Below are 16181 nucleotides of genomic sequence, written 5' to 3' on the forward strand. Positions count from 1 at the left end.
CAAAAGAGTACAACACAGATAGATAGCGATCAAGAAATAGATTTCTAGTGAGATAGAGCTCCACCCAAATTTCTTTCAACTGCTTTATTCAACTTTTTAAAAAAGTAATTTTGATTAGAGCATAAAGATATGCTTACCTAATATGCATGTGTTACAAGCTGGGAGGGACTGTACTGGGATCAAAAATTATCTTATTACATTAACAAAGACATAATTTAAAAGAGATAAATATAAGGTATAAGGTTTTGCATTTTGGTCCCCAAAATGAACTGCATAAACAAAAGTTGGGGAGCAAAGAGGTGTGCTTTAGATGAAAACAATCTCTCTGGTAAGTTTATAGGCAATAAGCCCAATGGGGCTGGAGAATATCACGAGTCCTGGAGAGGAAGCTATCTCGTTAGGCTACATTCAACTCCATGTAAATGGCTGGAGTTCTATTTCTATTCCATCACTATCAAGTCATTTCAGCTCTCTGGGTCTCAATTTCCTTTCTCTCAAATTAACAAGTTAGACTAAATCCCTAAGTCTTTTCCAGCAATAAAATTCTAGGACTAACCCCTTTGTTGTCTGTAGAGGTGGTGTCAACATCCACTCATTACCATCTCAAGTGCCTTTCTGAACTGCAGAGCCTGGAAATGTAAAAGGGACCGTGACTCCCCTGCAGTGAGGTGCTTGGTGTAATTTAAGTCTGGCCACTCAGAAGCCCTTATACAACACATGGAAGGTAAAAGTGAAGCGGAGGCTGTACTACTGCAGCTGATGTTACTTCTGGAAACCTGGTTGAGAAAGATTTTGGTTTTTCTTTACCAGCAATAGCACCTACCTAGTGTCCAGGATCTAGCTTTGTGTTGCTAGGGGCAGGGCCCTGAGCATCCATTCCTTGGACCATAGAAGACAGGTATGGTCTTGGCACCGTAGCAATAGCAGTGTCTCTTCTATCGGGACTGTTTTCTCAATCATAGCAATGGCTGTGTGACCCAAGGCTGGCAAATTTCTGATCTCAGAAGCAGCAACTCCCTTGTTGAACTGATATTGGGAAACTTTGCTGAGAACACAAACTACAGTCTGTCTCTTCATCTCTCCCAACCATTTTGTAAGCTATTAAATACTGTGTAATAAATTCCTTCCTACTTAATCCAGCTAGAGTTAATTCTGTTCTCTGAAATTGAATCCTGATCAATATTATAATATACTTAAAAAGCTCTTTTTTAAAATAAAAGGCCTGGAAGAGTGCACATCAAATTGTTAAATAGTGGTTACGTCTATAACCCACTGAGGGAGTGGGTGGGAGGATGGCAAGAAAAATAGGCTTAACATTTTTTTAATACAGTATGAAGTTTTCAAATAGACTATATTCATAATAATGTTTGAAAAATTAAATAAAGTGTAACTTGTATGTTAAAAGCACAATTCATTACCTGATCAAAATGTAGCTCTTTTATCTTTCAAAATCAATTTAAAATGTATTCAGTGCGGGTAATCTTCCCTGGCTCACAGCACCCTGCTACTCAAAGTGTGGCCCAAGAACCTTCAACATTGGCATCAATTAGAAGCTTCTCAGAAATGCAGACTCTCAGGCCCCACCCCAGACCACTGAATCACAATCTGCATTTGCCACGGATATTGGCAAACTTTAATGTACACATGAATCACCCAGCGCCCTGGTGATTCATGTGTACATTAAAGTTTGCAAATAGCCATGATTTTTCTGCTTCTTTAGGTAATGGAGAGTCCTATAATGACTTTAGGCTACAAGTATAGTTTCAATTTCTAAATCAGGATGCCCATTCTAGATGTTAATCAGACCTCCAGTCTTTATCCAAAGGTAAGTCTGTCTTCTTACTTATCCATTTAAGGTGTTGACTTGGGGAAGGGACTTGATTGGTGTTTCTCTCTCTCTCTCTCTCTCTCTGCCTCTCTGTCTCTCTCTCTCCACATCCCCTCCTCCTCTCATTAGCGTCTGTTTGCTTCTCACGTAGGCCAAAGTAGGAGAGCAGAGGGAAGAAAGGGAGAATAGGTAAGGGAACAGAAAGTTATTTGGCTGAGCTGCTTTCTGCTCTCTGAATTTGACAGGTGGCTAAAGCTAACTTGTTCTCCCATGAGCATTTTTGTAGACTTTTTGGATGTTTATTTCTGGGAATTGTTTCCTTAGGGTGTTGTGCTCAAGGCAGATGCATCTCTCCTCCAGGTGTTCCAGTGCACCTCTTTCCTCTGCCCCTAGGAATATAGATGCAACTCCAGCTTTTTGGTGCCTTTGTCTGCCCCTCCTGGTGACCCTATAGTACAGGAACCAAGGCAACCCCATACTAGGTCTCTTTCTTCTTAATTTTATTGTTATTGTTTCTTTCTTTTTATAAAGACACAGTGTCTTTCTGTGTTGCCCAGGTTGGAGTGCAGTGGGTATTCTCAGGTGCTATCTCACTATTAGTTAGCACAGAGTTTTGACCTGCTCCATTTCTCACCCGGGCCATTTACCTCTCCTTAGGCAACCTAGAGATCCCCTGCTCCCAGGAGATCACCATATTGATGCCGAACTTAGTATGAATACCCAATGGGCATAGTGCACTAGAGCCCAGAACTCCTGGGTTCAAGCGATCCTCCTACTGCAGCCCCCTGAGGAGCTGGGACTACTGGCATGCACCACTGTGCCCAGCAAGCACTCTGTTTTTCATAGGCCACAGAAATATATATAGATGTGGCTCCTGGATCTTTTGTAGGGCTGGCTAATCCTAAAATAGCCTCTTCTATCCTACCACCATAGCTCACTTTAACTTTCTCAAGCCTAAGTCAGGCCCAGTTCCCTGTATCTCCCTACTGCAGAGAATACATTTCAGACCTACCTGGGTGATTCCATGAGTATCTTTCTCATTAGGCTTGAGAATGAGGAGGTAAGCTTCCCATGCCTCCCCACTATGAAGGGGAAATATGGCAAATAAATCATTTCACAGATCCTCTCTCCTCTCCATATCCTGGCCCCTTTTTATCCCTTGACATGATTACGGAGTCCAAAAGTCAAGGAACAGATCCTCAACCATTTCCTTTGTAAATTCTTCATATGATGATCCAGCTTCAGAATTTCATGTCCACTGTATCTTGAAATATCATTTTTGACATCCTGTCACAAGTACAATTGTTTAATTGTACAAAATAAAAATAAAACCCTGCCTTCCTGCCTTATTCTCCCTGGACACATCCATCTGAGGAACATGGTAAGTCAGTCATGGGTCCCAAATTTTAAAACTGGAGATATGCTATTTAAAAAACGAGTGGTTTGGGGGGACATGGATGAAGTTAGAAACCATCATTCCCAGCAAACTAACACAAGAACAGAAAACCAAACACCGCATGTTCTCACTCATAAGTGGGAGTTGAACAGTGAGAACACATGGACACAGGGAGGGGAACATCACACACTGGGGCCTGTTGGGGGCTAGGGAGGTAGGGAAGGGATAGCATTAGGAGAAATACGTAATGCAGATGACGGGTTGATGGGTGCAGTAAACCACCATGGCACATGTATACCTATGTAACAAACCTGCACGTTCTGCACATGTACCCCAGAACTTAAAATATAATAAAAATAAAACAAAATAAAAACAGGTTAACAGCAAAAATAAAAATAAAAAGGCCAGGATGGAGAAGGAATTCCAAATTTGAAAAAGTTAAAAACCCTGAGGAAAAAAAAATTCGAATGAAATAGTATACCTTTAAGAAAACATAGGCATGAGCTAAGCAGTGTCTTTAGTTATCTGAAGGCCTGTCAAGAGGACCAGAAATTAGATTTGTTCTGTGTAACACAAGGGGGTACAGTGAGTAGAAGTTACAACAAAATCATTTTGCTCATTACAGTAAGGAAGAACTTTTTAATTTCTAGAGCTGTCCAAAGATAGAGTGGGCTTTCCTTGGGAAGTAATGGAAGGCCACATTCTCACAAAAAGTCAAGCACAGCTGCGTGGCCACATGGCAGGAAAAATTTAGAAGCATTTCTTTTTTTTTTTTTGAGACGGAGTTTCATTCTTGTTGCCCAGGCTGGAGTGCAATGGGGAGATCTCGCTTCACTGCAACCTCCGCCTCCCAGGTTCAAGCAATTCTCCTGCCTCAGCCTCCCAAGTAGCTGGGATTACAGGTGCGTGCCACCACGCCCCACTAATTTTGTATTTTTGGTAGAGACTGGTTTTCACCATGTTGGTCAGGCTGGTCTCAAACTCCTGACTTCAGGTGATCTGCCCACCTCAGCCTCCCAAAGTGTTGGGATTACAGGCATAAGCCACCATGCCCAGCCTGAAGCATCTCAATAAATGGTTTCTTGGTTGAACTAAACAGTCTTTACTTTCCCCTTCAGATGTTTTGAGGACCTCCAATTCATCCTGAAAGATGTCCACCTTTAGTCTCTGGCCACATGTAGGACTATATGTAACTTTTTTTTCCTAGACATTTTGAAGTTTGTTTGCCTAGAGCTCCGGATTTTTTATTTTATTTTATATATTCTAAGACTTTTTTAAACAATGTTTTAACATCTCTGAAATCATGATGTATCTAATAATTGCTGTCTTGTTATAGTTTTCATTGCTTATATGAACATTAAAATACCAGCATCAAAATTTACAAAATGGTGTAAGCAGCTTGGAGAAAATTTCTAGAGACAACAGTGAAGCAACTGTTAGTTGTGGGAAAAATGGGGTGGGTGGTGAATCAGACTTGTGTAGCAACATTCCTAGAGCAGAAGTCAAAAGCAAGTTAGCTCCAGATAATTATAAAACCAGCTTAAAAGTCTGGCAACAATGACTGTTACTTTTTTATGACTTCTTTTAAGAAATGCAGCACTTCCCATGATTTTCATAGAAAAGATGTCACAGGAGTGAGGAAACATGGGCACTGATAAATATGAGTTGGAAAGTGATTCAGAAAAGTCAGAATCTGAATGTAAAAACATTTTAGAAGTATCTTACCCAATTTATTTCACATATGTTTCCCTGTTTATTCATTATTTATGATTTTATAAGTCTATTTTAATTAAGTCTAAAAGACATTGTGTAGTTATTTGGCCATGTTTTCCCTTTTCTTATGCTTTCTTTAATGGTGTATCCTATAATTAATATCATTTTAGATTCAATGAATTACAGTCATAATAACAGTTTACTGCTTCTTATGTATTAGATGTACTACTTACAAATCTCATCTAATCCTTCTAGCAATTCTATAGGCATGTACTATTATCATTCCGTTTTACAAAAGAGGAAACAGAATTTCAGAGACAATGTATCTTGCCCAAAGCTACACAGCTGTTAAGTAGTAAAAGCAACATTCGAACCCAAGTCTATTGACTCCTGAGCCAAGACTCTTAACTTTATACAACTCTGCCATCTCTAGGTCCAAAGCTAATTAGCTTGGCTATTACAACTTAACATGATGCACTAGGGTATATTTACTGTTAAGAGATGAGAGAATGGTCATCTCCCACACTGCAGTGAGACTGACGCCTTTGAACTGAAAAAGACAGTAGTGTGTTGTACCAATTTTTTAGTGTCAGCTCTATCAGGCGTGTACATTTATATGAGGATTCTCATTATAAGTAGAATGTCAAACATTGAAACCAATTATCTTTGCAGGTAGAGTGACTAGGGAACAAACTAAACCAATATGGGCCAACTATAGTACATGCTGAAAATCTCGCGAAGGACTACAATGATCTAGCTTGGAATAAGAGCTCTAATGGACAGAAAACAGGTATTTAATAAGGAATTACAGTCAGAAGTGCAGTTCTTTGAGCTAACTACAGAACAGCTAGCAAGGAATTCAGGAGTTGGATGGGTTAGCATTACAAATAAGTGCACTGACCCTTGGGGGACTGTACCACTGGACTGCTGTATGGCACAGGATAGTAAATCTATCAGGATCTGACTAGGGACACTCAACACTGGATAAAGAGTCAAAAGGTTTTCGTGGGTTTAATTAAAAAATAAAAGTACAATGATATGCTCTCTTGACCAAGGTAAGAGAAACAAGCTTTCACCTTCATAATTAGTAGAAGCACAAATTGGTACATTCTCTTTGAGAAATAATTTGCAACATCTATTAAAATTCTAAAAAGACACATATCCTTCGATGCAACAATTCTACTTCTAGGAGTTTATCCTACAGACATATTCAGATATGTGCGTAAAGATACAGATGTAAAGATATTCATTGCAACATAATTTAAAACAGCACAAGTTTAGAAACAAATAGCCTATCGGTGGGGACTGGCAGGAAGTTGATTCCTGGACCCCCACACTGGGCTTAGTATCTCTCCTCTGTGCTTCTTATCATCAACTGTTTTAAAACCTCTAATGATGAAAAGATCTGTTTGTTTGTCTCTCCCTGTGAGGTTACTATTATTTCCCTCACTTTGCAAATGAGGAATCTTGGGCTCAGAAGGCCTGTGCAGCCCTTCTATAACAGTTGAAGCAAAAATATATACAAAAATAAAGTCATGAAAGGTGGTGGTGTGTTGGGGAAAGAGCAGGTGGTCAGTGTGGCCATAATATATGATGAATGGGCTCAATATACTGTGATGGGAAGTTTGGACTTTAACCTAGAGAATTTAATTCAATCTCTTAGGAAAAAAGCCATGAGTGTGAAACCTATAAACCAAAAACATCTGAGACAGGTCTCAATCAGTTCATAGGTTTATTTTGCCAAGGTTAAGTACCATAGCCCGTGATACAGCCTCAGGGATTCCTCAGAACATGTGCCTAACGTGGTTGGGCTACGCTTGGTGTTATACATTTTAGGGAGACAGAAGTTACAAACAAAGACATAAATCAATACATGTAAGGTATACATTGGCTTGGCCTGGAAAGGCAGGACATCTCAAAGTCGGGTTGAGGGGGCGACTTCTAGGTAATAGGTGGATTCAAAGATTTTCTGACTGGCAATTCGTTGAAAGAGTTAAGCTATGCCTGAAGAATTGAAGTCAGCTTGAGTTAAGGGAAGGGAGCGGTTCTGGAAGCCAAGGTTATTCTCATGTAGGTGAAACCTTCAGACTTCAGAGAGAATAGATAGTGAATATCTCTTATCTGACCTTAAAAGATGTCAGACTGTTAGTTACATCTCTTCTGGATCAGGAAAAGACCTGGAGAGGGAAGAGGATTCTCTACGGAATGTAAATTTCCCCCACAAGAGACAACGTTGCAGGGCCATTTCAAAATATGTCAAAGAAATATAGTTTGGGGTAAAATACTTTGATTTTCAGAGTCAGGTTGGAGTTGGTATCTTATTGCTACATAGTCAGTTCTGTCAGTCTTAGGATCTCTATTTTAATGTTATGCTGGTCAGTTGTGCTAAACTCCAAAAGGGGGAGGGTATAATTAGGCATGTCCAATCCCCCACTTCCCTTCGTGGACTAAACTGGTTTTTCAGGTTCTTTGAAATCTTTTTGGTTGTGAGGGGGGTCCATTCAGTCTATTGGGGGGGCTTAGAATTTTAATTTTGGTTTACAAACCCAAAGAGATCCCCCTTTCATAGTGTAAGGTCAAGTAAAAACTGAGACTCAGGGAGAAGAGTTTAAAGAGTAAGGCTGAAATCCAAAGGGAATGCGACAGAATTTTTTCTGCTCTCTGATAGAGGACATTGGGGTTCCTTGTCTGGCATCTGCTATGGACAGCCGCAGGATTAGGGTTTGCAGCCTAAGTCTGAGACACCAAACTGATCAGAGTATCAGAGAGAAGCAGATTCCTCCCAAGGTTTCTCCAGCATTTTTCTGCCATCCCTGCTGTTTGGGAATGAGCTCTGAGAGTCCCCTTGGACAACCTGGGCTAGCTAGCCTTCTGGTTTCCCTAAATGCATGTAGGAACCTCAAACAAAAGGGATGAAGATGAAGCTGATATTTCCTTAATGCAGGTCTTCCTGGGAGATCAATAACAGATATCTTAGAAGATCATCTTGATCCTGCCCTCCTCTTAAAAGCTGGGGTACACAAAGAAGACAGCGGAGTCTACAGGCCATATGAGTCAATTCCTCTCCCCTACACCGGAAAGTTGAGTCATGAATGATTTTCACTCTCACCAAAAAGTCCTTGTTCTTCCCCATCCCCCCACATCCTAGTTCTAAATGGAAGTAGATGGCAAAACAAGAACAAGGATGTTGATGTTGCCAAAAAGGTATGAATGAAAGAGATACTGCTGCCCTAGCTCTCCTTTGAGTAACTATTTCTCTTTTTTGTACTCTTAAAAAATGATCAACTGATTTTTTAAATGACCTGAGATTCTTTGATTACTAAGCCTCTTGCCACTAATGTTAGTCACTTCCTGTCTATATCAAGATGGCAGAAACCGGCCGGGCGCGGTGGCTCAAGCCCGTAATCCCTGCACTTTGGGAGGCTGAGGCAGGTGGATCACTTGAGGTCAGGAGTTCAAGACCAGCCTGGCCAACACGGTGAAACCCCATCTCTACAAAAATTAGCCTGGCATGATGGCAGGTGCCTGTAATCCCAGCTACTGGGGAGGCTGAGGTGGAAGAATCACTTGAACCTGGGAGGCGGAGGTTGCAATGAGCCGAGATTGCTCCAGCCTGGGTGACAGAGCGAGATGTGAGACTCCGTCTCAAAAAAAAAAAAAAAGCAGAAATCTCAGGGAAACAAAATCAGAAGTGGAAAAGAGCCTGGGCACTGAAATAGAGTGCAGTTAGCTAGGAAAGGTGGCCTTGGAAGAGAGTTCTGAGAAGTGAGATGAGCCTGCATCAGAAAGCTGGAAATCAGAGCCACAAAGGCCCTTGTAGACCAAGACCCCAGAATTGAATTATAGGCACCTGGACATATCTCTCAGAGTTAAGCAAAGATCCACTGAGATAAGTTTGATTCTTCTTGTCTAATTTTAAGTTAGCATTTCCTCAAATTAGACATATTGATGCCTTCATGTCAGGAATGCTTTCAGATAGCCATCCCAAGTATCCAACAGGCTAAAGCACTTCTTAACAAGACTTTCATGTTCTGATTCCTTCCTACTTCCCCATATTCATCTCTGTCACCTCCTCCCTAAAATACACCTACACAGATACACATAAACACACATAATTCTCCAACCACTCCCAATTATTTGTAGCTCCATAAACACGCTACAGTCTTTCATTTCTTTGTGTCTTTGCTTCCTCAGCCTACTTGCCATGCCCTCAATCTTTCTCACATCTCCATGTGGTAGTTCTTGCTCTTCCTTAAAAATTCAACTTTCTTCTCTGAATTCCTATCATGTTTCATAGAGCACTTATCACATTGCAGTGTAATCTATGTGTGCACCTGCCTGCCTGCCTGCCTCTCTGTATAATTTCAGTGGCTTTGTAATAATAATATGGTGAAGAACAATATTAAGAAGAATAGGATGAAGGCTGTTGATATTATTCTGGTTAATCACTCAGAAAGAAATGGAAAATCGGGTTGTGACGGAACATCTATCAAGCAGAAGTAAAGGATGAGAGGGTACAGTTGTTACAGCTCTAAGCCTTAACAGTGAAACTTAACTGAAGAAGGATATGGACCTGATGAGAACGAGGCCTCCTGAGGACAAATCACACTAGCTCTGCAGAGGATTGATGGCTCCAGTAGGCAGATGGGAAAACCCATCAAAATGGGACTTTCCAGGAATATAACCATGAAATTGCAATTGAAATGGCTTCTCACTTTTCTTCTTTTAACTAAGTGAGAGTAAAGTCACCATGCAGGATGGCGTACTGATCTGTGCATGTGTGTATCTTGGTGTATTCATGTTGGAAAGGCTCTTAAGAAAAAAGCTGCTAAGAATGAGAACTCAATTTTGAGGATTTGTCTTAAAGTTTCTTCAAAAAGATTTCTCAATGCAAATGGTACACTTATTTAATATACGGCTAAGGTTAGCATAGTCTGCCTGCTGCTACCACAGCCCATCAGTCTGTCTAGCTGCACTGGGGCAGGGGGTGCACCTGGGTTAAGTCTAACAGAACTCTGACGCTTTTTTTTTTTTTTTTTTGAGACGGAGTTTCACTCTTGTTGCCCAGGCTGGAGTGCAATGGCACGATCTCGGCTCACTGCAACCTCCGCCTTCCAGGTTCAAGCAATTCTCCTGCCTCAGCCTCCCAAGTAGCTGGGATTACAGGCGCCTGCCACCATGCCCAGCTAATTTTTGTATTTTCAGTAGAGACGGGGTTTCGCGATGTTGGCCAGGCTGGTCTCGAACTCCTGACCTCAGGTGATTCCCCCCCCTCCCCGCCTCAGCCTCCCAAAGACTCTGACCCTTTTAACCAGGGAATGGGAGGCCCACACAAACAACTTTCTCTCGCCAAAACTAAATAGAACCCAGGATTTATTTGAAGATGTAAACTCATCAGTAATAGGACTGAACGTCTTTTTAATATCAACAGAGTAAATTCATTATGAATAATTACACTTTGACCCTAAAATATTCTCAAGTCCTCAGTTACCTCAATGTACTTAAATACCAAAAAAAACTGCCTGTGCTGAAATATGTACTGGCTAGGCTTATCTGAAGGGCTAAGGGTGACTAAATTCACATCCAAAGTTAAATCACAATGTAGTAAATAACAGGTTTCTACTTCTTGCTGAATTCTGTGAGAATTCAAAGAGAATGCTTGCGGTTACAAACTGCTGTGTGAGGTTGAAATCGTCAGCCACTACACTTCGTGGGCGCTCCTTTAAAAACCACAGCAAAACACAAGGATGCAAACAGATGGCTTTGAAAGAAATTCGCGTGAGGGGAAGCCGGAGACCAAGGAGGAATGAGCCTGCAGAGGGGACGGTAGCCGCCCCCTCAGCTCTCCACAGGAGTGGTCTCTGGGGTTCCCGGGCTCACAGCAAAGTGAGAGGTGGGGGTCTCGGGCGTTCCCCTGAGCTCCCGGAGGGCCTGTGGCTCCTTTAATTCCAGGACCACCCGGCTCAGAAGGCCTTTGAGCAGCTGCATTTCTCGGAGCAGAAGGTCCACGTCGGGTTTCAGGGCTCCAGCCGATTGTTCCAAGGGCGTCGGCGGAGCGCAGGCGGGTGGCCCCGCAGTCGGGGCGCCGCTCGCCGGGAACTGCAGCCCGGTGGAGGTGGTGTTCCGGACGGAGGTGACCGACGGGACCGATCTGGACACCGGGGGCTTTCTGAAGGAAAGCGGCCTGTTACCAGGAGCCAAGGCTGCGGCCCATGGAGCTGGGGCGGTGGTGGAGGCCGGGTCCAGGGGAGAACCTGTGAATGCATTACGCCCAGTCACGCGCGGCTTGCATGGTTCTTCTCCGCGCTGGGCTGGGGGAGGGGCGTAGGGCGGTGGGCGGGGATGGGGAAGGCCGGAAGAGGGGTGAGGAGGAGGGCGGCGAGGGGGAGATGGGAAAGGCGGGGGGCGGGGGGCGGGACGGGAACCGGGAGGCGGGGGTGATTCGTGGGTGCCGAGAGGCGGAAGCAGGGCTGACCGCAAGGGTGGGCGTCCGGGAGGGTGTGCAGGCACTCACCCGGCCCCGGGAGCTGCAGCCACGGACTGCGTTTCCGGACACTGCGGGTGGCGGTAGCCGCCTCGCACCAGTACGATTCGAGCTCCTCGACCTCGGGCTCCGGGGCTGTGTACTCGGCGCCCCAGTCGAAGCGGCGCACCGCGCGGCTGTACTTGTAAAACGCGAACTGCAGCGGCGTGTCGCGCTTCTGCGGGTGCAGGCGCGTGTCGCAGCGCAGCACCACCCCGCCCAGCGCCGCGCCGCGGGCCTCCCGCGGACCCATCACCCTCAGCACCGGCGCCCGGAACAGCTCTACGGAGAGGGCGGGGAGCAACGGCGCCGGCTTGTCCACCGCTCCGCAACCCCGCTCCTTCCTGCTTCCCGCGAGGGCTCCTTGCAGACCCACAGACCAAGGGGGGAGGGGAGGAGGCCGTGTGTCCACGTGGAGGGGGAAGGGGAGCCTTCTGAAATGTGGGGCAGGGGGACCGAGTCCACGAGGGACGGGGAAAGCTTGAAAGGAAGAGGGACCAGGCCAGACGCTTCATGTCACATCCCGACTGACACTCAGCTCGGGTTCTGCAGCCTAGAATAGGAGACGCTGCGCCTGCCTTGCAGGACGCTAGGGAGTCGCTCCTTCGTCCCAGTCCCACAGTGGCCCCTGCCCCTGCCAGAGCTGCCCTCTCTGTGGGAGTCCCCAGCCAGAGTGAGAAGCCAGGGTGTGCGTCGGGGAAAGGGACCAGCCTCCAAGCAGGCGGCGGATCAAGCGCTGCTTCACGGCAAAGGAGAGGAGACAGCGTCCATAGTCTAAGAGAAACCCTCCAAGTGGCAGCTATTTGAACTTCCGCCCCTTCTTTTCTCGCCGAGCTCCTGTCCCAGAATTTCTCAGTGCTCATTTGCCTCCCTCCCGGGGTCCCTGGTCTCTCCCACCTTGCACTGTCACAGCCACCTTAGCGGAGAACATGGGCGCGCTCTCCACCGGGATGCGCATGGTGCCCGAGCACTGGTAGCGCCCGCTGTCGCTGGCACGCGCCTGTAACACAGTGTAGTTGGCGCTGGAGTGGAAGTAGCGCACGGCCTGGCCGTCGTGGTAGTAGTGAAGCTTGTAGACCACCTTGTCGTACCAGCCGCGGCAGCGCAGGACTAGCGGCTCACCCTCGAACACTGGAGCATAGGGCACTTGCAGAATCAGCCAATCTGCGACAGACACCAGAGACACGCTTGACTCCACAGAAAGTCCAGCCCTGGAGATCTCCCACTCTCACAGCCTTCCAGCTTTCTCCTCTTAACTCCTCTCCCTCCCTTCCCCGCCATCTCCCACCGCTTTCTTTTCTTTTCTTTTTCTTTTTCTTTTTTTGAGACATGGTCTTGCTCTGTCGCCCAAGCTGGAGTGCAGTGGCACAAACTCGGCTCACTGCAACCTCCACCTCTTGGGTTCAAGCGATTCTTCTGCCTCAGCCTCCCGAGTAGCTGGGATTACCGGTGGGCGCCATCACACCCAGCTAATTTTTGCATTTTTTAGTAGAGACAGGGTTTCGCCATGTTGGCCAGGCTGGTCTTGAACTCCTGACCTCAGGTGATACGCCCACCTCGGCCTCCCAAAGTGGTGGGATTACAGGCGTGAGCCACCGGGCCTGGCCTCCCACTACTTTCTTGAGCGGACAGGCCTTCCCTGGTGGTTGGCACCCAGCAGCCTCATAGTGCAAGATACATTTGTAGGTGAGTGGGAAGGAAGGGGGATGGCTGGTCTTTCACTTAGCCAGGGAGGCAAAGATGCCAGAGACTTGGCTCCAGCCTCAAAGGGTTTTGACCATGAGAATCAACTATAACCTCCTTAGGATGGTGTCAGAGTCCTCCTGACTGGGTCCTGCTTACCTCTCCCTCACCATGGCAGTATTCATTCCTGCCCCATTTCCTCTCTACTTTCCTCATCTTCCACTCCTAACAGGCTAAGTTCCAGCCATACTGAACTGTTGAGAGAACTGGCCCTGCTCTGAGCCCGAGGCTTTTGTACCTGCTATTTCCTCAGCCGAGAAGACTCTCTTTCACCTGTTTAAGTTCACCTGCTTGTCCTGCATGTCTAGGCTTAGACCTTATCTCCTCCAGAAAACATCCCTGACACCCCAGGAGAGCCTTAGGTATCTCCTACAGCACCCGATAATTACCCTGTGATCATTATAGCACGCTTACATAGCCCTAGCACAGAGCAGATGCCACTTTAGGTGTTGTACATTGAGAAAGAATCCTGCAAGTAATAGCCACAATCCACATGCACTCCCAATCTGTATCCAGTAATTACTCCTATAGTACTCAGTATAATTATTGCTATCACCAACGATTTCCGAACAAGAAACCACAGAGTATGAATATGAAGTGTGTGTAAGTGCTAATCTGAACATTGAGTGATGTGCTTTAAATTCTGAATACAAATTGTGGCTAGGAGTGCACGATCTCGGCTCACTGCAACTTCCGCCTCCCGGGTTCAAACAATTCTCATGCCTCAGCCTCCTGAGTAGCTGGGACTACAGGCACCCGCTATCATGCCCAGCTATTTTTTTTTTTTTTTTAGTAGAGACAGTGTTTCACCATGTTGGCCAGGCTGGTCTTGAACTCCTGACCTCAGGTGATCTGCCCGCCTTGGCCTCCCAAAGTGCTGGTATCACAGGCTTGAGCCACCGTGCCCAGCAATCCTGTACTTTATTGAACAAATTATTGTTATTTTTCTTATCCTGTTTTAAAACCCTTCAAGCATCTCGAGAATCAGTTTCTCAGCTGACTCCTGTGTACACATATACACGTCTGCAATAAAACTTTGAGTAAGTGCTCAGTTCAATTGCTGCTTTTTTTCTTTAGCAAATCATAATTCACTTTTAATCCTCAGAGCAGCCGAAGAGATACATACTATTATTGTCCCTTCTTTACAGATGTGGACACTGAGGCACAGAGAAGCATCACACTGTTCAACTGAGAGTAGATCCTCAATCTATGCTCAGCCTGCCAGGGAAACTCACCTTTCCTGTTTGGTGAATTTCCTTTACTGCTCCCTCCCCAACCCCCTAAAGTTCTCTGTCCAGCACTCCAGGTCCTTGGAGCCTTTGCTCTTCTGAGCTGGTCTCAGAAACAAACAGAAATGTTCACACTGTGCCTCACACTATGGCAGGAGGGTAAGGGGACCTTGGGGGCTAGGCATGCCTTACTGCATCTCTCGCATAGTGCCGTGCAGGTCCCTACCTGCTCCAGAGACTTAAGATAGGCCCCAGTGTGGCCCTTGTTTCCTGCACCTTGGGATTGGCCCAGTGTTCCCTCCCACCAGAGGACTAGTATTGCCAGAGGAGACACGTGCTTCCCCTCCCCTCATGCTCAGACCACTCACCATTGGATACAGAGAGGTGGATGGGGTCACTGACGGGTGCTCCCCGTGTCTGGCATCGATACACCCCTGGTGTCTGCACCTCAATGCTCTTCTTGTGAGAGGGCAGAAGTAGGTGGCCCAAATACCAGAGAGTGCTGATGGGCTGGAGCTCCAGGAGCAGTGGGTGGTATCCATCACACTTCAAAGTTACCCGCTCCCCTTTGAAGATGGTGGTCCAAGGTGGATGTAGAGACAATATGGGCTTCTCCAGAGTAGCTGGGGTGGGGGGTGGGGTGAGAGGGGGCAGCATGCAAAGAGAATCAAGGTGAGGTGCCCAAAGAAACGACCTGAGTTTGGGAAATCTTAGGAAACCCCAGCTCCCAGGCCCCAGCCCATGTACTAACCCATCCCTGCAGGAGAGGAGATCACATTCATTGGGTTACAGACTACCAGTCCATCAGCCAGCACCCATTTCTAAATGCCTTCAAGCAAATTTAGTCCCAGGGGTTGACGAGAGTGGGAAGAGACACTATCCCAGCGCAGCCAAGAAGTGAGGAGTCTACTTGAAAAGGTCACTTAGGGGGTTGGAGTGGAAGCTGTAGAAAATTGGGACGAGAAATTTATAAGACTCACCAGCTTGCCCACTGCTTGGAACTGCAGAACAGGAAAGAAGGAAGAGGAAGGAGAAGGAGAATATTGGTGATGAGAGGAGAGAGACTCTTGACGACAAGAAAGGCTGAATGGTCCCAAAACCTGTTTTTCTTCTTCTGCCCCTGGTTTCCCAAGCTCTGAGAAAGCCCCTTCTTCTTCACCCCTCCAAAAAAAGATAATGAACCACTTGGAAACTGAGGATTAGATACCCACCCTCCTCTCCCCATACCTTGGTCCACCCTATTCTCCACCACCCAAAGCTCTTCTGCTGCCTCACTGCAGACTCACCCAGGAGCAGAAGGGCTGTCAGTGGCCACATGATGGATCTGACTGCAGCAGCTGCAGAAGGATGGAGATGCACTGGCATGAGATGGGGAACAGAGAGAAAGAATGTGGCCAGTGGATGCCACTGAGTACTAGGAGACATTGCTGCTTCTCCCACCCACTCCTAGTTCCTGAAGATAGCAGACCAGAACCAGTGGGAGACAGGCTGAATATCAGGTATCCCAAGTGCCAGGCACTGTCTCATCTACCGCATCTACAGCCACCTCACAGCTCAGGCCAGCCCTGACTACTGAAAGGAAGGCCTGCAGAACTTGTGCCCTCCACAGCACAAGAGAGCCCCATAGAACCCCAGGCTCCAGCAGATGACCCCGCCATCTTCAGGCTCCCATTGACATCCCACTCCCATCCCATCCCATCCCTTCTCCACCTTCCAGCCAGCCCTGCAAGGCTCAGCTGAGGAAGACAC

General features: G+C 46.2%; 1 protein-coding gene across 4 annotated transcripts; it reads right to left on the reverse strand.

The window, feature by feature from the left end:
• Positions 1-10293: 10293 nt before the first annotated feature.
• On the reverse strand, positions 10294-16181 carry FCRLB (Fc receptor like B). 4 transcript variants are annotated; one of them, XM_003824555.6, is made up of 7 exons: positions 16143-16181; positions 15719-15769; positions 15413-15433; positions 14801-15055; positions 12358-12624; positions 11452-11742; positions 10294-11191 (listed from the first exon to the last, which is right to left on the reverse strand). In XM_003824555.6, exons 2-7 carry the CDS (start codon positions 15747-15749, stop codon positions 10776-10778), a joined length of 1281 nt encoding a protein of 426 aa, XP_003824603.4. In that variant the 5' UTR covers positions 15750-15769; positions 16143-16181; the 3' UTR covers positions 10294-10775. The 4 variants fall into 4 exon arrangements, with proteins under 4 accessions (XP_003824603.4, XP_063454864.1, XP_057158252.2 ...); XM_063598794.1 differs by having other exon boundaries at positions 15719-15790; positions 16143-16179; XM_057302269.2 differs by lacking the exon at positions 16143-16181 and having other exon boundaries at positions 11452-11638; positions 15719-15749.

This window comes from Pan paniscus, chromosome 1 (assembly GCF_029289425.2).
Source record: "Pan paniscus chromosome 1, NHGRI_mPanPan1-v2.0_pri, whole genome shotgun sequence".
Classification (NCBI taxonomy): domain Eukaryota; kingdom Metazoa; phylum Chordata; class Mammalia; order Primates; family Hominidae; genus Pan; species Pan paniscus.

What these genes read in the sequence shown, in the direction of transcription:
- FCRLB (XM_003824555.6), bottom strand. Translation starts at nt 15,749, where the DNA reads ATGTGGCCACTGACAGCCCTTCTGCTCCTGG. An exon ending in CCACCTCTCTGTATCCAATG is followed by an intron (nt 12,625 to 14,800) that starts GTGAGTGGTCTG and finishes TGTCTGTCGCAG; the next exon opens with ATTGGCTGATTCTGCAAGTG. An exon ending in GGTGGCTGTGACAGTGCAAG is followed by an intron (nt 11,743 to 12,357) that starts GTGGGAGAGACC and finishes CCCTCTCCGTAG; the next exon opens with AGCTGTTCCGGGCGCCGGTG.